Source organism: Prunus avium, chromosome 6 (genome assembly GCF_965620075.1).
Source record: "Prunus avium chromosome 6, drPruAviu1.hap1.1, whole genome shotgun sequence".
Classification (NCBI taxonomy): Eukaryota; Viridiplantae; Streptophyta; class Magnoliopsida; order Rosales; family Rosaceae; genus Prunus; species Prunus avium.
In genome coordinates this window covers 619,133-647,127 of record NC_142289.1, presented here as the reverse complement: position 1 = coordinate 647,127, position 27,995 = coordinate 619,133, and the positions used below count along the sequence as shown (strand labels likewise).

Genomic DNA, 27,995 nt, shown 5'->3' with positions numbered 1-27,995 from the left:
TGGCGTGCCGAATTTGAGGCCCAAACAATAACAAAGTGGCTAGCCGGTGATGCTGCTTTGCTTTGTTTTTTTGTGTGGCTGGCTACGAGGCCCCTGTGGATCCAATTAGATTTTATTCTCTAGGTTGGTTTCTGTTTGGCTGCATGATAAAAGAAAAGTTAGCCTAATTACTCTCATAAGTTGTCAAGTTTAAGCAATTTTCTTTAATCAGCTTGGAATCTTTCTTCTTTCTGTTTGTGATTTGGGAGCTTCACTTTTTCTCATGCCAATGGAAAATGCATTCTATATATTTTCTCGTTTATAACAAGGAAAATGTACATTATATGTACATGACGAGGATTTCTAGGATTAATGCGATAACTACTATGCAGTATCAACCTTGATTACATCGTTATTTCCTAATAATTAAACACCAATCTTACTCTTGAACAATAAATATCTAAAACAGCGCCAGCCAAGAACCCAAAACCTTGTTGATCATGAACCTTTGCATGTCAAACTGAAAACACATCCGAAGATATAGACAGTGGTGTTGCTGAGGAACTTATCCCTTTCTTTGCCTTCTTCTGCAGTCAAACAAAAGTAGAAAACACTTATCAGCATGGTTAGTACAACAATAACCTATAGCATCAATGGCTGCAAGTTTTGAGTGGCTGGTGCCTAACCATGTCAGCAAGAGTGTTCTTCCAAGCCTTGTCCATCTCTTCGTACACGAGATCGATTGTTGGGCGACCTTTGCTTGATTTGGCAACACAAAGTACTGCAACTTGTAGGATTGATTCAAAGTCCACCTTGTTGACATTTCCATTTAGTCTTGGGTCCTCAAGATCCTCAGGTGGGCGCTTGTTCATACTTATATCCTTTGCCTGCAAAGAGTAACAAAAAAAAAACAGAATTGATTAATCTCTCTCTTTCTCTCTCTCTAGCCCTAGGCAGAAATGAAGTTGGGTGTACCTTTCTTGTCAGTTGGTCTCTAGCATCAAGATCCAGCTCAAATACTTTTTGCCCTGATAGCAGTTGCAGAGAAACAATACCAAAACTATAGACATCACTGGCGCAGGTTAACTTGGCATTGGTCATATATTCTGGATCCATATAGCCTATGGTTCCTCTGACATCTGTAAATACTTTGCTCTCCTCCATCCCCAACATCTTTGCCAACCCAAAATCAGAAAGCTTGGGATCCAAGTTCTCAGTCAAAAGGATGTTGGTAAGCTACAAAGCAAAAAAATAAATGCATCAATATCAATATATTATGGATCAAGAGGAATTAACTGTAGTGTAGACCAAAGAAGCATATCATATTCAATTATTACCTTAATATCTCTGTGAACAATGCATCCATCTATATAGTGGTGGAGATACCTCAAAGCAAGCGCACAATCTCTCAGAATCTTAACTCTTCTTTCCCATGTTAAGACAGGATCATTTCCTGATCAATGTAGAGAGAGAGAGAGAGAGAGAGAGAGAGAGAGAGAGAGACACACACACACACACACACATATGATTATTCTCACCTAGTCATGCTCCTTAAAGAAAATTAATTTCAAACATGTTAACGAATTAAATGTGTTTTATCTAGCAATTCGTAAAGATCAAAAGAATTACTTAGGAGGTGTTGAGCTAGATTCCCTGCTGCGCAATACTCGTACACAAGAAATTGCTCTCCATCTTCAACGCAGCAACCAAAGAGGCAAACCAAATTTGGATGTCGAACCCTTGAAAGACCTTCGACTTCTCGTGTAAAAGAATCAGAAGTATTGCTCTTGTTTATGTGCTTAATGGCCACGACTTGTCCACTAGGAAGAACACCTTTATAAACTTGACCAGCACTTCCTCTTCCAAGGTCCTTTCTCTCAAAATTTATGGCATTCTCAATCTCAGCCTTGGAGAATCTATACAGGCCGGACCATGTAGTAATTGGTCCTGATTGAACCGGTTTTTGAGGCTTCTTCTTGCTCACATATTTAATCAGCAGGACGATCAGCATCACTGCAGTGATGGCTATTAAGATTGAAAATATCGCCTCTGCCAAAGAATCTGATAGATTAAATGATTAACTTCTATGAGTATACATGAAGTTTGTAAGTGAATTTGCACGAAATAAAGTAAATTGAAATAGTACTAGTTTTACTTACACTTGAGTTTGATGTAATCTGGTTCTGCATGTGGAACAAAAACAAAAACACAAATTGAACAGATAAATTCAAGCTCATAGAATAGAAATAAAGATTAAGTCAATTAGAAGTTGAAAATTTTGATTGAGCAGCATGAAGTAGTTTCATACCAAACTTGTCTAACATAGACAAACACTGAATGTAGTCAATATCGACCGAAAAGGAACCTTTCATATTTGCTGCTGCAATAGAAATCATAGCAGCTACACCACATATGGCTGTTTCAGTTTTGTTCTCGTCCTTCACGCCATACTTTTTCAATAAAAAGTCCCTCAGAGCTAAGATTGCCTGGGTGCAATTTCTGCAAACACCATCAAATGCATTGCCAAATTGAGAGCAGTTCCTTAGTGCGTCTAGGAAGGGCTGGTCTTGGCTAAGGCCTGAAAGAGTTGTTCTGGAGCACTGGCTACTTCTACTGTTAAGGTCATCAAAGCCGCACTGTTGCGCAGACACACTCTGCTGCGTTTGTAAAGGGCCGCTGCAGCTCTGCCATTCCTCTTGTGCAAGAAAGACACTGCCCTGCCCCTGTGTCTTAACTACATGAATGGCTAAGGCTTGGGACATGACGGGGAGGACATTTCGACAGCACAGGTTTGTAGGGTAGCTGCCCCACATGTTGATTCTCTGTCCCAAATGACTGATGCACTCCCCAGTTGGTTGGAACGGGTAGGATGTGAAATTTAACACACAGCTTCCTGCAGCAAGTCATGCATATATGGAACGTTATAAGCATATATATATAACAGATAAAACAAACTAAACTTTAGTCACCAAAAAAATAAAAGATATAAATAGACCTGAGGGACCATCAGGTGAAGGTGGTGGAGTCTGGGAAAAAGTTCGGATAAAAACAGTGGCAATGAATAAGATGATAAGCTTGGAAGAATAAGAAAAGTTTCTTTCTGTCATATCCCCCTGAGGCATTTGTAAGCTGCTAGCTATAATATATGTAGCTGCTATATCAGTCACGTGGGAAAAAAATTGAAGCAAAGCAAAGCTCTTGTGTGAATTGTGAATTTGTGAGTGAGAAAAATAATGCAAGCGAAAGTTTTCAAAGGCAAGAGTGGAGCTGAATACTTATAAAATCTTAGAATCATTGCAAACATCGGAAATAGAAGAAGCATATTCTTTGTTTCTGCTAAATTGGTTCTGATGACAGCCTAGAAATTCCCGGTGGGTTCTATCTGATAAATGAGAGATGCAATATTTTGATAATTGAGTGGTCATTGAAAAAACATCCACTTGGGAAATAGCTCCAAAAGCATTTACTTATCTTAATGGTTGAGCCAATCATGCTAATCTTCAAACACATCGCCGCATACCTGTATAAAACTACAACAACAACTATATCTTATCTGTTTATTTTGGCCTTTTCTCTTTTTATGCCTTGTAAAGCCCCTACAATGACATGCCTTAATTCTTCTGCCCTTTAACTTAATTATCTACTTTTCTCTCTTCATAATCCAGTTTCTTAAGTTATAACAACAATTTATGAAAAGGGATATATACATATATATATAATGAGCTTCAATTGAGGGATCCCTCAAATATATTTGAGGGACACCCTTGTAGGACCTACCACACATTATTTTTCAATGATCCGAACCATATAATTTTTAGATGTTCTCTCAATGATCATCTCTGCAAAAAATCACTTGAATCCGAAACCATTTGACTACTCAATTAGATAATTATTATTTTAGTAAGCACCGTGTTTGTCTATTTTGTTGCTTGCAATTAGATGTCTTAATGATTTTCAATTTGCATGCATTTTTGCAAGGATGATCTATGAATAAAGATGTGAAAAAAAGATGGTTTAGATCATTGAAAAAAAATTCGTAGAATATCCTAAAAAGTGTTCCTCAAATAAAATTAATTGACGACCCCCTCAATTGAAGGGGACTATATATATATATATATATATATGTATGTGGATGATTATGACACATAATTAAATCACTTACTTAGACAACAAGCTTCTGTACTTTTCTTTCACTATATAATCCGCTTCTTCCTTGATCGCCAACTCATTTTCAATTAAAAACCTAATTAAAGTAGACGAAGGCCTCACCCTGAAGCTATGACAACCGTGGGCCTTAGCATTCTCATGGTCCATGGACTCAAGGTCATCCAATCAAAGGCTCCAAAGTCGATAAGGCTTGTCTATGCCATTGCAAATTGCAGTAAGATAATTTCTTTTTTTCATTTATAAAAAAAAATAACTGCTATTTTAATGCAGGATTTTAATAACTAAAATTCCAAGTTATGAATGTGAACATGCACTAAATAGTCTTGTTGTATCTATATATATAAAGTAAAAGGCAAAGAATGGTGAAACATTCAAAATACTAGAAAATGCCCTTGGCTAATACAAACATTAAGAATTGAAATTATTAATTAAATGAGGATAATATGGTAAATTCATACTTTTTCATATTTAAAAAAATTAAAATTAAAAGAAAAATCAGATAATGAATCCTATTTTTATAGAACACAATTACCCATTACCTTTTTTAATTCTAAAATAAATTTAAATTTTAAAAAACAAATATTTCGGAGGTGCGGAAGTGTGTGTATAGAGACTAGTAAAGATAAATAAAAAATAAATAAAATGCTAAAAACAATTGGAATACGTTCCAGGCCTGGTTTCCACACGATGGATGACCGCTCTTATCCGGCCAACTAACTGAAATTTGGCGCCCTCTTCTCTTCTCTCATAACTCTGCTCTCATCTTTTGCTCTTTTGCGTCATGTTGTCTACTTGTCTACCGTCTGTTCTTCCTTCATTTACTAGCAAACTAGATAAGCTAGCTACCTAGGCTAAGCTGTTGCCATGCCCATCATCTCCTCCTGCAATAAACCCCAAGGTACTCTCTCTCTCTCTCTCTCTCTCTCTCTCTCTGTTAATTTTTTCCAAGTTTAATTCAGTAATGTTAATCAGTCATTGCACATTGCGTGTGCCCATAACACTTGCTAAGTTCTAGTTCTACCCAACCTTTTGTTTCTAAGATTTTTCCTTTGGGTTGTGAAAATTTCAGCTATTGGGTATCTCTGCAATCTTCATGTGGTTTCAATGGCACCCACTGGGCAGCCAAGTTCTTATCTTTCTTGCTTTTGTTTTTGCTGGTTACTCCAAGTTCTTATTTTGATTGCAATCTTTTATAGTATAAGGGGAAATGTTAACGATATTTGAACTGTATTTAGAGTCTCGAAAAAAATAAGCAAAGTTTTCTTATTTGACTTTGATTCTACTCCCATATCAAGATTTATTAGGTTTTAATATACTTTCTAGTCTTCATAAGTTGTTAGAGAAACAGGGTATTTATAACTCTTTGTATTCAAAATTGGAACATTTGGGTCATTGGGTTCATTAGTATTTTTTTTAAGAGAGCAAATACTACCGTGGTGAATCTTTCTTTTGTTTGTATTCAGAGGTTGAATCAATTATAAAAAAGTAAAAACAGTTAGGCCAACAAAAAAAAGAAGAAGAAGGCAATAAAACTTCTGTCAAGAGAAGCAAAGTCAAGGCTCTCAGAACATTTTGAAGGGAATGAATTTCTCATGATGTACATTCCAGGGAAACAGAACCAATGTAATCAATATTTTTCTTTCCTACCAGGTTTATAGAAAAAAAAAATGAATGCCACTGATACAATGAACTGTATTCAGGTCAGAATTTGAGGTGAAAACACTGGAAGTATGGCACTGGCTGGACGTTCAATTTTCCTGTCCCATAATGATAGTATTGGCAATACATGTATCAGGTTGGGCCTTACAAGTGACGAAAGGTTTCACAAGAGAAGGATGGTTGGTTTTCATGTGGTTGTAAAATTTCCCTCCAATAGAGGAAAATCAAGATACTCCCAATTCATTAGGTCTAAAAGAAACTTATGTGTTTTGGGGTCAAAATGCTCTTCACTGCTCTCTAGCAAGACAGAGGAGGCTCTCTCAAAATATAGCACGAGAACTAGTGAACCTGAGGTAGCTTGCAAGAAGTATCTGCACTTGGTTTCTTGATAGAGTAAGGTGATGATTGACCTTTATCTCTCTCTAATTTGCTTTTGCAGATGAAACGAGTAATCAATTTTCTGCTTGAAGAAGCATCAAGTTTCATTAAAGAGTGGAGCCAGTTACATTTCATGAAAGTAGCTGGTTTGCTGGCATGCACTTTCATGATCATGCCATCAGCCAATGCCGCCGATGCTCTCAAAACTTGTACCTGCTTACTTAAGGAATGCAGGTAATTCATTAAAACGAGTCTGATACTTACAATTGGTATCTTTAACATGATCGCTAATAGAACTATACTGCTTTCTATCTGCCTTTTTTTTGGGTAAACTCTATCTGCGCTTTTTGTTTTCTTTAATATGTCCCAATTTTCTGCATTTGAGTACTTCACGCAGAAACACCAATCCAGTTATTTAGTTTGTAAGAGAACTCATTACTACATACATCTTTTTAAATTCTTTATAGTAAGAATTTAATTTGGCTAGTCAAAAATGTTGGTTTAGGTTTTGGCTTATAATAGGGTAAGGGAATGGTTATCTTAGTCTACAAGTGAGTTTACTCGAATTCCATACAGGATCCAGACGAAGTGTTGTTCACTATATATGTGTAATAGTTTTGCTCTTTAACTACATCACATTTTATTGGAGTTTTTTATTTATCCGTTTCTAACTATATGCGCCCACTCTAAAACTTAGTCTTGGTCTTTAATTTGATTACTGGAGTACCTATTCATGTCAGGGTAGAACTTGCAAAGTGTATTGGAAACCCGTCATGTGCTGCCAATATTGCTTGTCTGCAAACTTGCAATAATCGACCTGATGAGACTGAATGCCAGGCTAGTTCTCTCTCTATCTCTCTATCGATCACATTCACCAGTTCTAAAGTTTATACAGGGGGGAATTCTGGTGTCATTTATGCGTTTGTCTTCTTCCTTTTCACAGATTAAATGTGGGGACCTGTTTGAAAACAGTGTTGTAGATGAATTTAATGAATGTGCAGTGTCGCGAAAGAAGTGTGTACCTAAGAAATCTGATGTGGGAGAATTTCCCATCCCAGATCCGGCTGTTCTTGTTAAAAGCTTTGATATTGAAAAATTTAATGGAAAGTGGTTCATTACAAGTGGCTTGAATCCTACCTTTGATACATTTGATTGCCAGTTGCATGAATTCCATACAGAATCCAGCAAACTTGTGGGGAATTTGTCTTGGAGAATACGAACCCTGGATGGTGGCTTTTTCACTAGATCAGCTGTGCAGAAATTCGTGCAAGACCCAAACCAGCCTGGAATACTGTACAATCATGACAATGACTATCTTCACTATCAAGATGACTGGTAATTCATGTCACATGAATACCTCCTTATCTTGTTCCTCTTGATGTTTGATTATGCATGCTTCCTTCCATTTATGTGGTGGTTTCCACCATTTTGTCTTTATTTTGGCTTTTCTGTGAACTCGAAACCTTACCAGAAGTCATACATGAGGTATGCAGGTATATTCTATCGTCCAAGATGGAGAATAAACCGGATGACTACATATTTGTGTACTACCGTGGAAGGAATGATGCATGGGATGGCTACGGTGGTGCTGTGATATACACAAGGAGTTCAGTTTTGCCAGCAAGCATTGTTCCTGACCTTGAAAAAGCAGCTGCAAGTGTGGGAAGGGACTTTAGCAAGTTTATCAGAACAGATAATACTTGTGGCCCTGAGCCTCCTCTTGTAGAGAGGTTGGAGAAGACACTTGAAGAAGGGGAAAAGAACATTATAGAGGAAGTTAAACAGATAGAAGGCGAAGTTGAGAAGGTTGAACAGACTGAGTTGACATTGTTGCAAAAGTTAGCTGAAGGGTTTAACGAGCTTAAACAAGATGAGGAGAATTTCTTGAGAGGGCTTAGCAAAGAAGAGATGGATATATTGAGCGAGCTAAAAATGGAAGCAGGTGAAGTAGAAAAGCTTTTTGGACAAACACTTCCACTTAGGAAGCTAAGATAGTTGAGTACTATGAAAGGGTTTGTCTTCTTGTTTATAGTTATACCATATCGTTATTTATGTATTACTTTTCTTTCAGAATGCAAGCTGATATTACATACTGTCTTTCTTGGAAGCAAGCTATTTTGCTTTCAATGATTTCATTGGTTGGCAGTGAAAAGGGTTGATACAGTGTTCTATTTCTCGAAAGCAAATTTACAAGAAAAAAACAAAACTAGGGAATCTGAATCCACAATTTGCTTTAGCCGATGTGATTCCAACAATTGAATGACTATGTTGATTCCTATATTCAACTTGACAACTTTATACATAAAACTCTTGAATGTAAGAATGCTGAGGTAAATTATAACAATAAGTACACACCCTTTTAATGTCAGCACCCTGTGCAATTTACCATTGATCCCATTGCCTTCTCTTAATAGTTTGGCTCAGTACCAAGGGAAAAATACATTAAGTTATTATCTGAAGCCAGCCATAATTCAATAAAACTTCTTTTTTGTTTGTTTGTTTCTTTAAGTTTAAGGATATGTCGTTGAAGAAAGACAATACCAGAAGTCCCGAAATTGAAGTATAATTGAAATCTTTAAAAAAAAGAAGAGAACCTCATCATTAAATTCTCGGCCCAGTGCAGTTTTCTCCCTCTGCCAAAGTACTACTTATGCAGCTCAATTGGGTTCCTCAGTACCAGTGCTTCTTGTTTGCTATCTCTGAAGGACAAAAGCCTGGCATGGCTCCTCCATGCAAAAAGAAAAAAATCCCATGTTGAAGTTTATGTGCAAGGTAGAGACATTCTAGTAGTGACTGGACTGGCATTTTTTTGATGTTAGAACCTCCCGTGATTCATTCCTGGCGTGGTTCGGGTCAAAATGAACATTTCCATCCTTTAGTACCGGTAATGGTGCCCTGTTTCTGTTTTGCTGCTCATCTGGTCTGCTGCTTATGTTGTGCTGATCATCTGGTCCCCTGCTTCCGTTTTGCTGATCATCGGTGCAAACACTTCCACCTTCGGATGAATGTTCCCCAGTACTGCTAATGCCGCCCAATGTAACAGTTGCACTCTCTTTTTCTGATTTTCTACTGCTGTTTTTTTGGCTATTAGAATCACTTTCTTCTGTTGATCCTCTGCTGCTGCTTCTAGAAGAAATACTTGCATATTTAGATTGATTACTGCTCACTTGGCTTGAATTGCCATCCAGATTATGATCACCTTTGTTGCTCTTCTGGCTTGACACACTTGATTCTTTGCTACCTCTTTGACTTGAATAAACACTTTCGTCCCGAAATCTCATGCTGCCTTTGGGGCTTGAAAATGAATGCCATTCTTTTGATTCTGTACCAGTTTCTTGGGGTTCATCTTCACTACCGTCACCATCTGAAATGTCAGTGCCACGGAGGTTATTATTTGAACTTCTGATACTCTCCTCCTGATCAGAAACCTCCCCATCTTCAACTTCTGAACCATCAAGGTTCTCATCATCATTTTCGGTTGGTTTTGGATCAGCTGGAAGAGGAGCAGGGATAGCCTCAGGAGGAGGGGGGGTTGTAGAAAGAAAACTTAGAGTTGTCACAACGTCACTCATGAAGGGACGGACTCCTGCCTCCTCTTGCAGGCACATGGCTGCAACTGCAACAGCTTGATTTAGATCTTTTTCTGGGAATTCCCTGTTAAGACGAGGATCTGCCATATCAGGAAACTTTTTCGGGTCCCTGAATAAGGGTTGTGCCTGCTCACACATCCAAAATAGAACAGAGTTACACATGATGATATTACATTAAGAGTGAATTAAAAGACTGGTTAGGCATAATCTTCTTCTAGAAGTAGTAGAAGATATATATATATATATATATTAGATAGGTGGAAATGATAAGGTATTTACCCAAGATACTAGATTTTGCTCATCATTTGGTCTTGTAGTGTCAATAGCTCTTCTTCCAGTAATGAGCTCCAGTAGAACAACTCCAAAACTGTACACATCTGACTTCATTGTGACTTCACCTGATTTTGAATACTCAGGAGCACAGAAACCATACGTACCCATCAGCCTTGATGGTCCATGCATCTTATCTCCATCAGGGCCAAGCTTGGCAAGTCCAACATCTGAGAGCTTTGGATTGAATTCTTCATCTAACAAGATATTTGAAGATTTTAAATCACGATATATAACCGGGGGATTGGCCTTTTCATGCAAGTACTCCAGTCCAATAGCAGCACCATAAGCTATTTTAACTCGGGCATACCAATCTAATGGCTTATGATCTGATCCATTAACTGCAGCAGATAAGTATATTGATCAGGGTAAATTACTAATTAAATTGAATTTGCAATGTACATTATGGGATTAAGTACCAAGAACACTTATAGAGCCTAATAATATGGTCCTAAATCAAGAAAACAGTAGAGGCAAAAAGGAGGGTAAGTACCAAGAACACGATCATCTAGAGAACCGCCCGATATGTATTCGTACACCAAAAGTCTTTGATCTCCATCAGCACAATATCCAATTAGATTAACCAGATTTGGATGGTGTAGGAGGCTTAGCGTCAAAACGTCCCCAAGGAACTCCTTGTTTTCTTGCATTCCATTTCTGTCTAGTTGCTTCACTGCCACCACCTATAAACAAGATGGGAAAACTCACTTACTCATTGAAAAATCTTCATTAAAAACCAAAAAGCAAATGCAAAGTTAAGAGTATAAATAGACTCTTCATACAGTCAAGCAAACGTTCTTAGTTATTACCTGCCCGCTGGACTGAAAAGTCCCCTTATAGACTCTTCCAAAACCACCTTCTCCCAAAAGACATTCCTGACGGAAATTTTTTGTTGCTGTGGCTAGCTCACGGAAAGTGAAAGTCTTTGCATTAATATCTGCTGGGTTAACTCCCTCTGCAGGTTTTTGTTTTTTCAATTCTGCTGAAAAAACGATAAGAGCCCACATGCCTTAGCTATATAGCATTGTTTACCCTAAATTACAATCATGCGTATTTGTATGTATATGTATGCCCTAGCATGCTTTATGGTTTTCTTCCTATAGCTTCTATATATATATATTTATGGAGCTAAGTGCAACTCTGATTAACAAATATATGTTGCTACATTATAATTAATGCAGTCCGGACATTGCACTAGAAGTACAACCAAGCCTTGCCTTGTCTTGTCTAAATTTGATTATTAATTAAAACCAAGGTTTCTGAAATCACAATTAGCTTACCTTGTCCGGTAGGTGGAGAGGCATTCTCTAATCTCTTGCTATTTGATCTCTTACTTCTCTGTGAGCCAAAACACGGAAAGCAGCTCATGTCTTCTTAACTCTTGGCAAATGAATGAATGCTTGCTAACTCGAAATGCAGTTAATATTACAATGCAAAATGAAAATATGAAAAAGGAAAGAAAAAAGAAGAAGTTGGTCAACAAAACTGTATGTTTTGACAAGAAATGCAGAAGGGGAGGACAAGGGAGGAGAAGGAGGAGGAGGAGGAGGAGGAAGAGGAGGAGAGGGGATCAGGGTCCTCCAAGAATATTGAAAGAGGAGGACCCCGCAGGTGGGGAGAGGGCAGGTAATTGCTGTTTGGAATTGGGGGCAAAAAAAAAGAACAACTAGAGAATGCTAGGCATTGGGGATTGCCATGTTTTGTGGTGTTAGAAAAATGAGAGACTTTTCCTTAGACTTCTCGCAGAAAAAGGTGGAGATCTGAGTGGATACTTTGTAAGGTGTCCGGCCTTTTAAAACTGAGGAGAGCAAAATGTGGGAAGATTATTGAATTTCAGTTACCATTACAGGCTATACATGGAGGGTGTCCAGCCCACCCATTTTTGCCAGCAGTTATTTTAAGGGGCAGCATTTGGCTTTGCTTGCATGCCATTTTAATTATTTCTTCTGTTTTATTAGTTTCCCACACCTCAGAATGAGCAAGATTATTATTGGATTAATGAGATTTCTGTCAACTTACATGTTATTATTTTGCTGTATGCACTTGCTCTGGTTGTTGTTGTTAATTGTACGTATCCAAATTGATGAAATCCCAATGAAAAAGAGGAGTGATGGAGTAATGCCATGGGTGTCCACTTACAGGTCAAATTAGATTGCTTGTGTTCTGGACCTGGTCCAACCCTCAATATATTAATTAACATAATTTTTTTTTATAATGTTAATATGTATAATTGGTTTTGAATTCTATTCTGTCAAACAGAATATCTTCCCAAATCAGACACTATAATTTTTCTCTTCTAAGATGAAGATGGCTTTTCAAGTTTTCACCAAATTAATTAAGCCGCGGCCAGCCAAGTCTTTTACACACTTTTTTTTTTAATATAAGCGATAATTTAAACTATATGGAAACACACACTTATAATACTCTGGTGATTTGAACCTTAAACTTTTGATTTGCAAATTAATATCCTTTTTCTATGGACTAGACTTCGTTGATGCCTTTAAAACACTTTTGAATCCTAGCAAAAGGGTCCTTAATCCGATTAGACCAACTACTCTGCTTAATTATAAAAATACAAGGAAAAAACAAAACAAAACCTTTGGTTACTTTCACTGTTGAGCAAACAATAAACATGTGGGGGTGTGAAGTGGAAATGGAAAGTGAAAAAGAAAAATAAATAAAAATTGTGAGTGCGTTTCTGAGTTCAAAAAGGAAAGATGAAAAGATTATAGATTATTATTTAGAATACGTAGGAGAAATTATAGAATATTAGTTATGTGGTATATTTTTTTTTAGGTGAGACCCAAGGGTATCCACCGCCGACAACAGTGACTAATCCCTTTCGCCGCGGTAGCTCTTCCAATGGAGGTAAACGGCTGGTCACGAAATGCGCTCCATTCCCATGGGCGGGGATCGAACCCCCAACCTCATGGTTAAGGAATGAGTTGAGCTACCACCACATATATTTTAGAATACGTAGGGGAAATTATAGAATACTAGTTATTTTTCCTCCTTTTAAAGAATAATATTAATAAATATTTACTTATATTATATTACAATTACATGTACAAACAATCACTCGTCTGGAAGGGAGGGAGTGATTTTGTGAGTTGTGTGGCGGCAATTAGAGAGAGCACATCACATGCAGCAGCAAAGCAGTTGACACATAGAAAGTCGGTCTTTGACACGTCAAAAAGAGCACATCACATGCTCATATGCATCATCATATTCATGGCATGCCCTCATCCTTCCTTAGTAATCTTTTGTGCCCTAAATTTCAAAAACCCTAATTATCTTATTTTGTTGTGTGTCTTTGAAATTTAAGAATCTTGTTCAGTGTTGAGTAGGACGATGAGCAGCAGAGTGAACATCACGTAAATATTTAACTTTATTCACCATGCGTATGTGTTACTTAAGTCATTATTTTCTTCTTCCACCAAACTTTTGTATTATCAATTTTGTTGCGTTAATTCTCACCTAATTTTTTTTTTTTGTTGAAACAGTAGCAATTCAATTGTAGAAACAGGGCACAAACCCAGATTACAACAATAAGAACACAGTCCTGAAAGGAGGTTCTTGCAATACAAAATGTAACAACAATTCCAATTAAGCTCAAGTATTACATGATTGTTAGAAAAAAATACAACAATAAACCCAGCTAACAAGGAGTTACAGATGATGAGGATCCAATTTCTACAGCAACCAGTGCTTAAGAGAGATCAAGACAGAGAACAAACTCTCAAACTTCATGGGATAAGAAATACCCCAAGAGTGGAGGGCATTACCGCTCAACTTCCACCCGGATATTCCAAAGAATATCACAGCATCTCTTAATCCCTCGTGATCCCCAAGCATAATAAAAGTAGATCTACCAAAATCAGCAGCTCCACCTTCGAAACAGAGAGAACAACACTAGATCTACTACACAAGTAGCAGATCTAACAAAATCAGCCAAAAACCAGCCCCAAAAGACTGGGAAACAAGCCCTCAAGAACAGAGATGGTTGGTGAATGTTAATTAAATAATGTTTACCTATGAATTTAATTAAGGCATTTATTCACAACAATTTTCCTTCTAGTGTAACAATTGTTAGCAAGTTAAGCATTTGATCCTTTCTTCAATTTTAAAATTATTATTAAAGAAAAACCCCAGCATTTTTATGGAGTTCTTTTTTTTTTTTTGGGGTGAACATTCTACATGCAAGGTTGTCATCCAAAAAACATTGTACGTGGAATGTTCTTCTATCTTTTTACCCAAAAAAAAAAAAAAAAAGGTGTTAAGAATCAAATAAATAATATGGATTCGGATGGGAAAAAAAGAAATGACCTTTTTATTTAGCTTTAACCAATTATTATTTTGTGGTTGATATATCCAGGATCTGACAGCTTTTCACAGAGAGAGAGAGAGAGAGAGAGAGAGAGAGAGCCCAAAAACTTAGTAGCTAAGATTTCCCCTCTTTCTATCTCTGAGTCGCGCGCTCTCCTCTCTATAAATAGGTTTATAAACAGAACATACTTTTAACATACGAGTCACAACAATACATTTCACTCTCTTACTAAAAAAAAGAGACAAAAGAAACGCAGAACAAAATACCCAAGTGAACACGAAGACAATGTTCAAGTTCATCTTAGGCGGTGGAAGCCAAAAGAAAACAGACGTCGGTGTCGGTGTCGGTGGCGGAGAAAAAGAAGAAGAAGGTAGAATCAGCTGCGGAACGGTCACGGTGGATCACATAGATCTGCAGAACTTGCCCGAAGGATGCATAGCCAACGTTGTCTCGCTCACGACGCCTCGAGATGCGTGCAGGCTGTCTTCGGTTTCGAGGAGTTTCAAGTCGGCCTCTGACTCTGACGCCGTTTGGGACAGATTCATTCCGCCCGAGACACACACGATCTTGTCCGCACAGTCTCCCTCCTCTTCCGTCTTTTCGTCCCCTTCGTACCCTTCCTCCCATTCCTCCACTTCCAATTCCAATTCCAAATCCAAATCCAAGAAGGAGCTTTACCTCACTCTCTGCGACAACCCGGTCCTCATCGAGCAGGGCAAGATGGTAACTTCACTATTATGCCCCATATTTTGAGTCACAAAAACAAAAATTCTTACTTTTCAGAATATGAACAGGATTTATTTATTCACTTTTTTTTGGCGGTGGATGATTTGTTTATTTAATTTTTGCTTTATTGCAAAAAAAGTTTAAAACAGATGCCTCTGTTTTTATTAATATCATCATAGATTGATTCGTGATCGTGACTTTTGCTGTTTTGCGGTGGGACCTTTGGGTTGGGGAACATTAAGATTTGGTTGCATTGTTGATAATGATATGAATGTTTTAAGATGCGACCAAAAAGTGATACAGGAGATTTTGACCAAATTGTAATGAAACAGACAGAGGATTACAAGTCAAAAACAAAATGCTACAAGTAATCCTATATGAAAAAAGAGATGGAAATCAAATTAGAGGGCTTTTAGCTTTTTCCTTGGTCATCTGAGAGTGAGAGTGTTATTCATTATTATTGACATGAATATTATGATTGTGCAGAGCTTTTCACTGGACAAAAGCAGTGGAAAAAAATGCTATATGATCTCTGCAAGGGCGCTTTCGATTGTCTGGGCTGACACTCCTCACTACTGGAAATGGATTTCTCTGCCCGACTCCAGGTCTGTCAAATTTCTCTATTTTCCTTTTCTTTTTCTTTCTTTTAAGGATTTATTTCATAAACAATAGATTTAATAATTATAAGCAAACAGGTTTGAGGAGGTGGCAGAGCTTGTCAGTGTGTGTTGGCTTGAAATCCGTGGCAAAATTGGTAGGCGGATGCTGTCCCCATCAACCCTATATAAAGCTTATCTTGTATTCAAGTCGACTGCAGGCGCTTATGGATTTGAGCACCAACCTGTGGAGGTCTCGGTTGGGATGCTTGGAGGAGAAGAGCCCACCAGGCTCACTGTCTTTCTGGACGCTGAAAGAGGGCAGAATGCAGCGTACCACTTTGGGCCAGGGCCCAGGCGTATTGGGCTAATCAACAGGAGACAGTTTTTGGGCTATCAGTCGTCCCAGCCCAGAGAGATCAACGAGGCCCAATATCCGAAAGAGAGAGACGACGGCTGGCTGGAGATCGAGATGGGTGAGTTCTTCTGCCAAGGAGGAGGAGACGGAGGAGATGGGGAGTTGGAGATGGCTTGTTTGGAGGTTACCAGTGGTCATTGGAAGGGTGGCCTCATTGTTCAAGGGATTGAGATCAGGCCCAAAATCAAGGACTAGTAGATGGATCCATCTCATCGCATCCATAAAGACCTTTTTCTTTTTTCAGTTATTAGTGTAATTTAGAATAAAAAGCTGTTGCCTTTGTTCTCTACATTGTAATTTGTCGCAATCGACATTTATGAATCTTGGCCATGTCGATGGTCAATTGCTTCATTGTTGTGGTATTTGTCATTTGTGTTCGTGATATAAAAAGCCAAACACTTGTGACGAATCGAGTTTGAACTTAGTATGTGTTCCCTATTTCTTACTCTTGTCTAGGGTGTAGGTTCAACTACGGTATGATATCAACTTTTATGTTAATTTATTTCTTCGTATGTTTCAAACTGTGATTTGTAAAGACGCCAAATATTTGGAGTAGCACACAAATTAACTTTATGTTTTCCAACTCCAATCATTCTGATAAATTTTAATTTTTCAACAACTTGTCACCATTGTTGGAAATTGGAAAAGCCCTCACCTTGCCCCAGCTATGATGAAGATAAATAACTAGGAAAGAGGAAAGAGGAAGAGGCGATTAGCATCAAAAAGGGCTTTTTTTTTCCCTGATATTTTTTATTGGAAATAATAAAAATGAAATTATATTAAAATATACGAAACAAATTTTTAAGGTCACATAGAATTATCTTTGTCAAGGAAAAAAAACCGTTTTTATAAAGTCAGGATTTAATAAAATATTTTTTCAAACAAAATAAGGTAGTTTTTTTCTTTATTTTTTATTTTTATTTTAATGAGAGAGAACACAAATAAGGACAGTTTTGTTGATGATGAAATGAAAATGTGTCATTGGGTCGTAAAACCCAAACGAAAAAACAAGAAAAAAAGGTTTTGTCAAGTTTGGTCTATCCCCTCGAATTTCCAGACTCCGAGAGCTTAGAAAGAAGAAGACCCGAAACCGGAAAGCACCATCAGCTCCGCAGAAGCAGCATCCCACTTTCACCCACCAGGTCCGCCATTTCTTCCTTCTTTGCTTCTCTATTTTTCTATTTTAATCTTACATTTTTATTTTCTACCGCATCCCACAAATAAACCACTTACTTAAAATGAAAAAAAAGGCAGAAGCTGTCGATTTCCCTTTTGACGTAATTGTGAGTAAATCATTTTGTTCAATGATTATTCAAAAGGAGAAGAACCCACTTAGTGAAAGTCCTAATTATTAAAGCCTTTTGGGGTATTGGGATCTGTGGCTTAGTCTGTGGATGCGTTCTGAGAATCCCAATTTTCGTTTCAAAGGGAATTTTGGGAATCTCTGGTTTATAATTTCCGTTTTATAAAATTCTCGTTTTGGGTTTGAGTTGGCAATCATTTTGGGGCAGAATGCTTCCGTTATGGTATAATGGGTTATCCGTGATTTCTCAGTTCATTGTCTACTAAGTAATCACCAGTGTCTCAAATGGTCACATTGACTGCTTTGGTGAGCGTTACCATTTTGTGCAGTCGAGTCTGGTCTTAGGGTGATTCTCATTCGACCTGCATTGTGTTGGATGGCTAATGAATTGGAACTCGTGGAGTTCCTATAAGACTGTTAAGCGATGCTTTAAGGCTTGTGTGTTTGCCGTCAGCCTGGGTATGAGGAAATTGATGTCATGGGTGAAGAAGGAACGAGGTGTTATATAGCGTGACTATGTTATCCGTAGATTCTGTGGCAGATGCAAATTGACTCTGCTGTCAGAGCAAGAGTGATAGGGAGTTTTAGTGCAGTTAATTGCATTAAAAATGGTGTAATCCTCATTTGAATCGCTTGTTGCATGTGGGTCCAACACAAGTAAGTTTAATACATGTTAGACTTAAAATTTCAAATTTAGGTCAATAAGTGAGTTTTGCTGTCATTTCACATTTGCTTAAACATTGATACCAGTTATTAAGAAAAATTTGCTCATGGGGTTTTCTTTTGTCTCACAGGTGAGTTAATAGTTTATATTTTCATGTAAAGGATATATAGTTCATCAACACCAAAGAGCCAAAGGATACACCTTGAATTACTATTCTATATCAGAAGCACCCCTCATAACTATTTATTAGTTAGTACTGGTATGATTCTTCCCATTTGTGTCTCCTGTTTTTTCAAGTTATGCATGGGTGTGGTCACATGCACACACACTTACACACAAATGCTGCTTCCGTGTTCTTTTGTCCTTCCACTGCTGTATCCATGTATGACAGGAGGTTTCTTGTGGTGCAGGTGTTTACAATATACCTTTCTGGCGAATTTTCAATCCCTTTCAGGATGCGGAGAACCCTTAGAATCATGTGACACGTCTGGTACTGCTCGTGGATACATGGAAGATCATTCTTTACCTGCACCAGACACTTCTCTTAGCTTGACAGAATATGTATTAGATTTAGCTATTGGGCAAGAATTTCCTGATGTTGAAACTTGCCGAAGAAGATTGAAGAATATTGCCCTAGTACAGCATTTTGATCTTCGTATAGTGAAATCAGATCGTAGCCGTTTTATAGCCAAGTGCTCCAAAGAAGGTTGTCCATGGCGTGTTCATGTAGCAAAATGTCCGGGAGTTCCAACCTTCACAGTAAGAACCCTGCATGGTGAGCATACTTGTGAAGGAGTTCTCAACCTTCATCATCAGCAAGCATCTGTAGGTTGGGTTGCTAGGTCTGTAGAAGCACGGGTTCGGGATAATCCACGATATAAGCCAAAAGAGATCCTGCAAGATATCCGTGATCAGCATGGAGTTGCTGTTTCTTACATGCAAGCTTGGCGTGGTAAGGAGCGTAGCATGGCAGCACTTCATGGAACTTTTGAAGAAGGGTATCGCCTTCTTCCTGCATACTGTGAGCAAATAAGGAAAACCAACCCAGGAAGCATTGCTTCAGTTTTTGCCATTGGACAAGAAAACTGCTTCCACCGTCTCTTTATTTCTTACCGTGCATCGATTTATGGTTTTATACATGCTTGTAGGCCACTTTTAGAACTTGATAGAGCACACCTCAAAGGAAAATACTTGGGTTCCTTACTTTGTGCCGCAGCTGTTGATGCTGATGATGCATTATTTCCACTGGCAATAGCTATCGTTGATGTAGAAAGTGACGAAAATTGGATGTGGTTTATGTCAGAATTGAGAAAACTACTTGGAGTAAGCACTGACAACATGCCTAGGCTAACAATACTCTCTGAAAGACAAAGGGGTGTTGTAGAGGCTGTGGAAACTCATTTTCCAAGTGCCTTCCATGGTTTTTGTCTGCGTTATGTCAGTGAAAATTTTCGTGACACATTTAAGAATGCAAAGTTGGTGAATATCTTTTGGAATGCTGTTTATGCTCTCACTGCAGTTGAATTTGACAGCAAGATTGCAGAGATGGCAGAGATCTCGCAAGATGTGATACCATGGTTTCAACATTTCCCTCCCCAACTTTGGGCTGTCGCATATTTTGAAGGAGTGAGATATGGTCATTTTACTCTGGGTGTTACAGAGTTGTTGTATAATTGGGCCCTTGAATGCCATGAGCTCCCTATTGTGCAAATGATGGAGCACATTCGTCATCAGTTATCATCTTGGTATAATGATCGTCGGGATATGGGAATGAGGTGGGCATCAATATTAGTACCATCTGCTGAGAAGCGGGTTTTGGAGGCAATGGCTGATGCTCGATGCTATCAAGTACTTCGTGCAAATGAAGTTGAATTTGAGATTGTGTCGACTGAGCGGACAAATATTGTAGATATACAAACTCGTGTGTGCTCATGTCGCCGTTGGCATATATATGGTTTACCTTGTGCACATGCTGCTGCTGCACTTATGTCTTGTGGACACAATGTCCATTTATTTGCTGAGCCTTGGTTCACAGTAGCAAGTTACCGAGAGTCCTATTCACAGATGATTAATCCTATCCCAGATAAGAGCCTATGGAAGGAGCCAAGCGAGGGAACAGAGGGTGGAAGTGCCAATGTTGATATCACAATACGCCCACCCAAGACTCGGCGGCCACCTGGAAGACCCAAAAAGAAGGTCCTTCGTGTAGAGAACTTCAAGCGCCCAAAGAGAGTTGTTCAATGCGGTCGCTGCCATATGTTAGGACATTCTCAAAAGAAATGTACCTTGCCAAGTTGAACTGAATTAGCTTTTGTTAAAATCTTTCTTCCCCCTTTGTTCTGGTTCGTTTATCCTTTCTTTGTTCTAAAAATGCAGTAGTATCAGTGGTGTGTTTGTAATGTTAATGTAATGTTTTAATTAACTATTTTAGTTGCGAAATAAGGATTTAGTCCTCTTTTTTTGGGCACAATTCCTTCCACTTATCATGTGCTTACAGTGGCAGCATCTTTGTGTTTTCTGGATTTACACCAAAGCATGACTAAGTTGTAATGGCCATTTGAACATGTTCTTGAGCATTTGTTTCACTTGTTAGATTGTATTATAATTGTCCAGGCCTAAACATCTAGGGCTCGTTTGGTACACAGGACTGTCTTGGCTTGGACTATGCTTAGGGACTGGCTTGGCTTGGCTTGGCTTGGTCTAAGTTGGATAACACTTATCCTGCATTTGGTGTATGCTTGGACTAGGACTAGATTTTTTTTTTTTTTTTCAAAACTATCTATGTATATGTATATATGTATAAATACATGTATTATGTATGTGTACATATGTATTTTATAATATATGTGACATGTATGTGTATATACATGTATATATGTATATTATAAATAATATAAACATATGTGTATATATATGCATACAATATACATATATAATATATGTGTATATAGGTGTATATATGTATATTATAATATATACATGGGTATAATACATACATATATATATATATATATATATACATATATATATATATATATATATATACATGTATATACATGTATATATGTGTATTACAATATATATATAATACATATATAATGTATATGTGTATATATGTGTGTATATGTATACTATAATACACACATGGGTATAATATATATACACATATATGTATATATACACATATATGTATATATACGTGTATATATATATATATATATATATGTATATATGTGTACGTATATATATATATACATATATGATATATTTATGTGTATATACATGTATATATGTACATTATAGTATATGTGTAAGTAAGTTTAATAATAATAATATATGTTATTAATTTTACAATATAATATATGCATTTTATACATTGGTGAGAATTGGGACTAGCTAATCCTCCCCTTCCACATGGGATTAGTAGTCCCATCCTAAGGAGGTGTTTTTGGTGGGCCCAGTATTAGCAATCCCATATAGGACTAGGATTAGATAAAACAAACATGGTACTAAATTTAGTCCAAGCCAGTCCAAGTCAATCCTGTGTACCAAATGAGCCCTAAAAGGTTCCATCGGTGATTGATCAATCGTATAGACATCTTTTCCATTTTGGGTTTGATGAATGAATTTTCGTATTTTAGGGGTTTCACTAATGAATTTTCACATTTCAGAATTTTGCTGATAAATTTTTGCATTTTGGGGTTTCGGGAATGAATTTTCTCATTTTGGGGTGTCGGTAATGAATTTTCAATTGCCGAATCCATTCCAAAAAGTGCAATTGATCATCTCCTAAATTACCATTACCAAAGATATAGAAAAACACAATGATTTTTGCATTTAAGGGTTTCAATGATAAATGTATTTTGAGGTTTCATGATTGAATTATAGTAGTTCAAGGTTTCGTTGATGAATTTTCCCATTTTGGGGCTTTATGAATGAATTTTTGCATTTTAAGGTTTCAATAATTATTTTTGCCCACAACTGTTTCCTCCCTTACATTAACCTTACAATAGATGTGAAAAATACAGCTATCATTCAAAACTATCTGCAGATACAGTACTTTAGGGCACAATATCATACAAAACCAAACTTAAAACCATTGCGCTCAGCTCAAATTGGGTTTCAATTAATGACTGTTACAAAAATATTGTCGCAGATACCATCACAACTTTTGTGTCTAAATCTAAATTTGAAGAGTACTATCCAGACTAACAGATGACAGTTAACACAATTTGTAAGATAAATATTCATAGATGTGTGTAAATTTCTCCCTGCCTCAACTTTAGCTGAACATATTGGGTAGGGGCCTCACTGCCATAAATGCATCCACCATCTGAAAAATATGCAAAAACATTCCATCATTCCTTCTAAGTCAACTGAGATTCCACATAATTCAAAATGTTTGCTTTCAATGCCATGTGCCAACAAGCATCTTTCAAAATCTACATGGGAGGCCAGAATCAGCAGTGACAAATAACAATCTATAGAACGATCAATCCTTAGCCTCAGAAGCTTACCTCATCAGTCACAGCAGCCCTAGCCCTACGATGTCTTTCAACTAGTTCAGTCAAAACTTGAATAAGCAGTTGCTTAACTTCACCTGTTAGCACGCATCCTGCACCGTACTCCTAATAGTACCCAAAGTGAATTAGCAAAAAAAGCAGGCATCATTTGTACTGATAAATTTTTTTTATTGATTTTGAAAAAAAACAAGTAAGCTCATTAGGATACCAGTCTCACCTTCCTTATCGCTTCGAGTTTAGCATCATCATCCACGAAAAAACTGAGATATTTGAATGGTAAATCTACCTGAATAATGACCAGAAGATAAAATCATTCCTCAATTAGTTACAACGCACCAAGTACTGACAGACAAATCTTATAAGACATGAATCAAATTGGCATGTAAGTGCAGACAGATGAGCAGAATTGTTTTTCTCGCTTGGACAATCTATAATGAGAAGAGAAGGTAGTAGATCCAGCAACAAATAACACTCTCAAACCAAATGGGGAGGACAAATTTCCATTACTAACATGTGAGACAATTCAAATACCTCGAGATTTGCTCCAAGCTCTCTTTGTTTCTCTATTGAATCTTGTCCACCAGAAAATGCATACCTGTTTATCTGCACATGCACACAAAATTCTTTATTTTGTTAATCCTGAAGAATTTTCGGACCATTTGGACTCTGTGATTTCAGGTAGAAACATTTGGCACTGTGAAACTACGGTTTGGTGGTGTTGGAAGGCTAAGACGAGGAGATACTGGTTTTGGAAAGGGAAGACAGCTATTTGAAGAAATAGAGAAGCATGTTTTTCACAGAAAATTTAAAAGGTTACACTTTGCCACCTTGCATCAATTAAAGAATTTGGCCTTAGCATAAAAGAACATCGATAATGAGTGTGTAAGAGTCTTAGTAAATACAAAGGTTGTACAAATAAACCCACAGCAACAGCAAACGCAAACCTTGTTCTTAATTTACTTTGCAGAAACAGTTACATAAATGGCAGAATTTGGATCACTGGGCGACATTTTACCGGTCTCTCCCTGCAAGTATCCACATTCCGGGAAATATATCAGCAAACACATGCATACCACATCATCCAATTCTGGCATGACCAGTTTCACCAGCAATTACTTGTACAATTTTAAAGCTGAATATTCATGTTACAATAATCAACGTTTTTTTTATATAAATTATGGTCCTTGTGAACAATTATATATTCATGTAGGTGTCTTCAAAATCCACATTAGGGCCTAAACGTATCTGCAAACATCAAAATTTAGCACCCCCACCGGAAAACATTGGTCAAATGAAACAGAACAGTCTCTAGTGCAAAATCATTGGTCCAATAAAAGACAAAAATCAGAAAAATAAACAGCCAAACAAGTACAGAAAGCCAGATTCTGCATAAAAATCATCAACTAAATTATATCGTATCTTTCTTATCCCTTTTTAAAAACTTAGGAACCACTTTAACTAGCACACATGTATTCAGCGCCAAAACCATAAAGTACCTACATGGCAGGGAAGAAAGAAGACTCAATCAATGCAGATTTCTGATATCCAATCCGTGGAGCGACATCTCGTGTCATTCTTTTTTTTTTTTTTTTGAATAGAAACATTGTATTGATAATCAAGAGGAAAAAACCTCGATTAAACAACAAAACCTATAATATAGGATCTTGGACAAGAGTAAATTTATCTTGTGTCATTCTAAAATAAGGATCCTGGACAAATCGCGAACCAATATAGCATGGTATTAGTAAATAAAGGAAAATAAGAAAAACAGCGTTCACTAAAACAAATGAGCACACAAAGTTGCTAAAACTACAATCATCCCAGTCTCCATGTTTTATCCTCTCAAAAGGTGTTATGTTTAAAGGTGAGGTGGTTCCCTACAAATTTTGCCTGGAAAAAGAAAAACACTAACCCTCATATTTCATTCATAGCATATAAAAAAGGAAAAATTCTCCCAGAAAGTAACCAATATATGTTCTCCTGAATAGTAACAGAACTTGCACAATAATACTAACATAAATTTACTGTACACTGCTATCATGGGCACATAAACTATACAAATCTATAATAACTAAAAAAACTTGACCACTTTCAAGCATTAGTTAACATTTCATGCTCTGAGAATCATTCATATCATTTATACCTGGTCAATCGTGCAGGGAATTAAGCAACGAAGATTGTCTTGGCCACCAAAAGATGTGGAAAGGAACTTGGAAATGATGGAACTGCCTGCATTAACACATAACCACATTGGATCTCCTTAATATGTTTTCAGCATACTCTCACATCCATATGCTATCTTACACAGTCACATCAAAGAAACAGAACAAATGGAGGTTTTAGAAAAGAAAAAAAAAATCTTGATGGAGCTTAGACTTGGACTAAGCAAGGTTTTGTTTCTTTTCCAGTTACAGTTGACTGGCAGAGTGTCAACCATAAGAGCTCAAAGGAAAGAATAAGCGCTTATGAGCTTAATCAAACTTACAAGAGGTGATGTTTCATGAAAGTATAAAAAACAGAATAAATATTAGCTTCACTATTTTTATGGAACTAATCAGAAACAACAAACAAAAATTACATGATTCACTATCATAAGCAGCATAGCCAAGGAAAATACCTGCACAGGTGGAAAACTTTTCCTATATGATCTTCCCAGGTGAAACCAAAAATTCCAACAACATGGATAGATGATTACAGAAAGTCAAATAAAGAGGTACACAAAATATCTATAAAAGGAAGGAAAATCAGTACAGAAAATAATGCTCCATAGGGAAAAGATTGCAAATCAACTTATTATATTTGACACACTTTCCAACCTTCACCATGTTCTTGTAGGACTGCATAGAAAATTAAACATAAAATCAGTCAGCAAGTGTTATAACACAAACTTACATGAATGATAGAATCACGTCCCTATCAAAGTTTGAAAACAGAAGGGTCCCCATCGAAGCTTGTCAAGTAGTTTGCATCTCATATGGTGATCACTTGGTGGAACATCCAACATTAACTTTAAATTCATGAGGCCCTTTGACGTAAATTCATTAAGAAACTCAGGATTTAAAGCCAACAAGATTTTCCTATTAAAAAAAGAGGCTTGCATAGAATCCCAAAATCTCAAACCCCTTCAACTTGGGCAGAAAAGTAAATAAAGACTTGCATAGCACACTCTAGGCCATTGATAAAAAATTGAAACACAAACTCAACAACATGTCGACATTCAGAAGTATTAAATTAGTAATGGAATTAAACATACATATGTGTTACTTACCCACCAACATAATCAAAATCCGAGAAGATGAAGGTTCTTGTTACGTCAAAACCACAGGCAATAATGTCTTTGGCATTCTCCCTGGCGAGTCTCTGGCTCTCTTCCACGGTCAGATTTTTCCACATGCATTTCTCATCATCAGTAAGTTGAATAACAAGAGGAACCTTAAGGCCTCTTGCAAATATCTGCAAAAAGCATTCGGTGATAACTATTCACTAATTTACTATACAAAGACACTGATTATATATGCATATATACATATGAGTGTGTACATAGCAGTCTCATCATCTGTCTCTTAAACCCTAGCCACAAAAAGATAAGCAGAAAGCAAGGTACTTAGTGAACATGAAGGGGATAAGATGAACGAAATGCAATGCCTCTGAGGAAGGTCTTCTACAAATAGAACTTCTCTCCTCTCTCATAAGCATCAAGAATTTCATTCAAGTCCCTGCACTCGCATACAGTCCACTATCAACTTCACTTCTGTATTTTTTTTGTTTAAAAATATCAAATTTATAATGATTGAAAACCGAAGACAACGAGAGAGAGAGACCTGTGGGCGAAGAAGACGCCGCGGCGGGGGAACACGTGGGGAGCACGTGAGGTGAGGCGGTGGATACGGTCGACGAGCGACTGGTCAATGAGCTTGTCGTAGTTGATTTTCCCGCCACCTTTGGCCGACACCGTCCATGGATTCACTACCTGCTCTTCTCCTGCGCCCCCTCCCTCGGCGGCTATTTTCAATTCCACATTTTATTTTTCATTTCATTTCCTCTTTGACGGCGTCGTTTCGCGCCAACTACAGTGAATAGATTCCAGAATTGAACCCTAACGCTAATAACAAACACCCCAAATGCGTCAAAGTGCCATTAGTGCCACCTGAGAGTCGACATTGCCAACGCCAATGCCAAGAGCAAGCTTCACGTCCTGTCTAGCGAGTGGCGCATCGTCCTTCTCTGCAAGAAATGCTTCTCTCGCGTCGAGTCCTCGGAGCTCTGCTCCTATTGCGTCTCCACTTCGTCGTCGCAAGAATCTTTCTCTTGCCGCCAGTGTAACCGGAGAGTCCACAGGCATTGCGATTCCGAGTACCAAAGCGTTGTGCTCTTGCCCGATTCTTCTTCGGCCATGGAGTTTTCGTTCTGCGCCGATTGCCGGATTCCGGAGTCGCTGGTCAAGTGGAGAGGGGTTGTGAGCAATAGGAAGGCTCGGAGGACTGGAAAGAGAAGAGTTGGTCTGGTGGATGACGGGGAAATTGATGATGCCTTTGGTGGCGAAGAGGGCTCAAACAGTAGGAGGGATGAGGATGCTGCTGTTGATGATGATGGGCCCTTGAAGGAAGGAGAAGTGAGCTGCTCCAATGGTGTTGACTTGAGTCTCCAACTTTCTGTAAACAAGAGGAATGTATCCGTATTTCCACGCCAAAGGAGCAAAGGTTGATCCCTTTTATTTCAAGTATAGGAAAAGGAGCACTCTTGATCGCTATGTGTTAACATACAAGAAGAGAAGGCCCAAAAACCTCAACGCTTCTTCTATGTTAACATATAAGAGAAGGAAACCCAAAAGCCTCTATGCTTGTTATACATTTACGTATAAGAGGAGGAGACCCAGAATTCTGTATGCTTGTTCAACTGGTTCATCTTGAGACCTGTACCCTTTCCAACGTTTGGTAATGCCGGGAAAGTAACCGGGAGATATCACTTCATTTATTTTCCCATGTTTGTTTTGAGTAGGAATGGAAAACTACGTTTGTATAATTTTTCAATTATACTAATATTAAATTATATAAAAAAAGAAAGCATTTAATGATATATTGTAATTCTAAATTATTAATAGGGACACAATGATCATGAAAAATGTGCATTTAATATTGACTCATTTTCCCAAACTTTTCTATGACGAGGGAAATCAAAATCCAAGTTGAGAGGAGGGTTTCACTTTCCACTCCTATGTGCAAAGCAACTATTTCTCATGCCTGGACTTACCAAACATGAGAAAGCAATTGATTTTCCATTCCAAGCCTCTTTTCCCATGAACCAAACGGGCCAAAGTATTCTCACTAAAGAAACT

At 37.6% G+C, this 27,995-nt stretch overlaps 5 protein-coding genes and 2 pseudogenes across 12 annotated transcripts; 4 read left to right on the top strand and 3 right to left on the bottom strand.

The window, feature by feature from the left end:
• Positions 1-252: 252 nt before the first annotated feature.
• Positions 253-3,500, bottom strand: LOC110745042 (putative leucine-rich repeat receptor-like serine/threonine-protein kinase At2g19230). Its single transcript, XM_088254299.1, has 8 exons — positions 2,975-3,500; positions 2,288-2,872; positions 2,139-2,162; positions 1,609-2,040; positions 1,317-1,432; positions 955-1,215; positions 666-866; positions 253-566 (listed from the first exon to the last, which is right to left on the bottom strand). The coding sequence occupies exons 1-8, from the start codon at positions 3,099-3,101 to the stop codon at positions 495-497; spliced, it is 1,818 nt and encodes a 605-aa protein (XP_088110425.1). The 5' UTR covers positions 3,102-3,500; the 3' UTR covers positions 253-494.
• Positions 3,501-4,816: 1,316 nt separating this feature from the next.
• NPQ1 (non-photochemical quenching 1) lies at positions 4,817-8,354 on the top strand. Of its 4 annotated transcripts, XM_088255616.1 has the most exons (7): positions 4,817-5,044; positions 5,610-5,769; positions 5,847-6,158; positions 6,245-6,417; positions 6,924-7,020; positions 7,127-7,518; positions 7,677-8,354. In XM_088255616.1, exons 3-7 carry the CDS (start codon positions 5,877-5,879, stop codon positions 8,176-8,178), a joined length of 1,446 nt encoding a protein of 481 aa, XP_088111742.1. In that variant the 5' UTR covers positions 4,817-5,044; positions 5,610-5,769; positions 5,847-5,876; the 3' UTR covers positions 8,179-8,354. The 4 variants fall into 4 exon arrangements, with proteins under 4 accessions (XP_088111742.1, XP_021800798.1, XP_021800796.1 ...); XM_021945106.2 differs by lacking the exon at positions 5,610-5,769 and having other exon boundaries at positions 4,818-5,044; positions 7,343-7,518; XM_021945104.2 differs by lacking the exon at positions 5,610-5,769 and having other exon boundaries at positions 4,818-5,044.
• A 299-nt stretch (positions 8,355-8,653) lies between these two features.
• LOC110745039 (putative serine/threonine-protein kinase PBL25) lies at positions 8,654-11,863 on the bottom strand. 2 transcript variants are annotated; one of them, XM_021945101.2, is made up of 5 exons: positions 11,384-11,863; positions 10,913-11,085; positions 10,597-10,786; positions 10,053-10,444; positions 8,654-9,899 (listed from the first exon to the last, which is right to left on the bottom strand). In XM_021945101.2, the coding sequence occupies exons 1-5, from the start codon at positions 11,469-11,471 to the stop codon at positions 8,967-8,969; spliced, it is 1,776 nt and encodes a 591-aa protein (XP_021800793.2). In that variant the 5' UTR covers positions 11,472-11,863; the 3' UTR covers positions 8,654-8,966. The 2 variants fall into 2 exon arrangements, with proteins under 2 accessions (XP_021800793.2, XP_021800795.2); XM_021945103.2 differs by having other exon boundaries at positions 10,913-11,082.
• A 2,654-nt stretch (positions 11,864-14,517) lies between these two features.
• On the top strand, positions 14,518-16,579 carry LOC110745049 (putative F-box protein PP2-B12). The gene is made up of 3 exons (XM_021945116.2): positions 14,518-15,153; positions 15,643-15,761; positions 15,852-16,579. Exons 1-3 carry the CDS (start codon positions 14,716-14,718, stop codon positions 16,363-16,365), a joined length of 1,071 nt encoding a protein of 356 aa, XP_021800808.2. The 5' UTR covers positions 14,518-14,715; the 3' UTR covers positions 16,366-16,579.
• Positions 16,580-17,136: 557 nt separating this feature from the next.
• On the top strand, positions 17,137-20,607 carry LOC110745033 (uncharacterized). Of its 3 annotated transcripts, none has more exons than XM_021945092.2 (3): positions 17,137-17,312; positions 18,268-18,396; positions 18,548-20,607. In XM_021945092.2, exon 3 carries the CDS (start codon positions 18,645-18,647, stop codon positions 20,433-20,435), a length of 1,791 nt encoding a protein of 596 aa, XP_021800784.2. In that variant the 5' UTR covers positions 17,137-17,312; positions 18,268-18,396; positions 18,548-18,644; the 3' UTR covers positions 20,436-20,607. The 3 variants fall into 3 exon arrangements, with proteins under 3 accessions (XP_021800784.2, XP_021800787.2, XP_088111741.1); XM_088255615.1 differs by lacking the exon at positions 17,137-17,312 and adding an exon at positions 17,377-18,130; XM_021945095.2 differs by lacking the exon at positions 18,268-18,396 and having other exon boundaries at positions 17,139-17,312.
• A 1,635-nt stretch (positions 20,608-22,242) lies between these two features.
• Positions 22,243-26,053, bottom strand: LOC110745020 (tryptophan--tRNA ligase, cytoplasmic-like; annotated as a pseudogene). Its single transcript, XR_015836789.1, has 9 exons — positions 25,937-26,053; positions 25,477-25,497; positions 25,278-25,299; positions 24,804-24,889; positions 23,605-23,685; positions 23,192-23,263; positions 22,878-22,946; positions 22,655-22,765; positions 22,243-22,470 (listed from the first exon to the last, which is right to left on the bottom strand). The product of XR_015836789.1 is annotated as a tryptophan--tRNA ligase, cytoplasmic-like (transcript).
• Positions 26,054-26,780: 727 nt separating this feature from the next.
• On the top strand, positions 26,781-27,738 carry LOC148293439 (uncharacterized; annotated as a pseudogene).
• The last annotated feature ends 257 nt before the right edge of the window (positions 27,739-27,995 follow it).

What these genes read in the sequence shown, in the direction of transcription:
- LOC110745042 (XM_088254299.1), bottom strand. Translation starts at nt 3,101, where the DNA reads ATGCCTCAGGGGGATATGACAGAAAGAAACTTTTCTTATTCTTCCAAG. An exon ending in GTCTATGTTAGACAAGTTTG is followed by an intron (nt 2,163 to 2,287) that starts GTATGAAACTAC and finishes TTCCACATGCAG; the next exon opens with AACCAGATTACATCAAACTC. An exon ending in AGATTACATCAAACTCAAGT is followed by an intron (nt 2,041 to 2,138) that starts GTAAGTAAAACT and finishes TTAATCTATCAG; the next exon opens with ATTCTTTGGCAGAGGCGATA.
- NPQ1 (XM_088255616.1), top strand. Translation starts at nt 5,877, where the DNA reads ATGGCACTGGCTGGACGTTCAATTTTCCTGTCCCATAATGATAGTATT. An exon ending in CTGATGAGACTGAATGCCAG is followed by an intron (nt 7,021 to 7,126) that starts GCTAGTTCTCTC and finishes TCCTTTTCACAG; the next exon opens with ATTAAATGTGGGGACCTGTT. An exon ending in CTTCACTATCAAGATGACTG is followed by an intron (nt 7,519 to 7,676) that starts GTAATTCATGTC and finishes TGAGGTATGCAG; the next exon opens with GTATATTCTATCGTCCAAGA.
- LOC110745039 (XM_021945101.2), bottom strand. Translation starts at nt 11,471, where the DNA reads ATGAGCTGCTTTCCGTGTTTTGGCTCACAGAGAAGTAAGAGATCAAAT. An exon ending in TCTAGATGATCGTGTTCTTG is followed by an intron (nt 10,445 to 10,596) that starts GTACTTACCCTC and finishes TATCTGCTGCAG; the next exon opens with TTAATGGATCAGATCATAAG. An exon ending in AGCAAAATCTAGTATCTTGG is followed by an intron (nt 9,900 to 10,052) that starts GTAAATACCTTA and finishes ATGTGTGAGCAG; the next exon opens with GCACAACCCTTATTCAGGGA.
- LOC110745049 (XM_021945116.2), top strand. Translation starts at nt 14,716, where the DNA reads ATGTTCAAGTTCATCTTAGGCGGTGGAAGCCAAAAGAAAACAGACGTC. An exon ending in TCATCGAGCAGGGCAAGATG is followed by an intron (nt 15,154 to 15,642) that starts GTAACTTCACTA and finishes ATGATTGTGCAG; the next exon opens with AGCTTTTCACTGGACAAAAG. An exon ending in ATTTCTCTGCCCGACTCCAG is followed by an intron (nt 15,762 to 15,851) that starts GTCTGTCAAATT and finishes ATAAGCAAACAG; the next exon opens with GTTTGAGGAGGTGGCAGAGC.
- LOC110745033 (XM_021945092.2), top strand. Translation starts at nt 18,645, where the DNA reads ATGGAAGATCATTCTTTACCTGCACCAGACACTTCTCTTAGCTTGACA.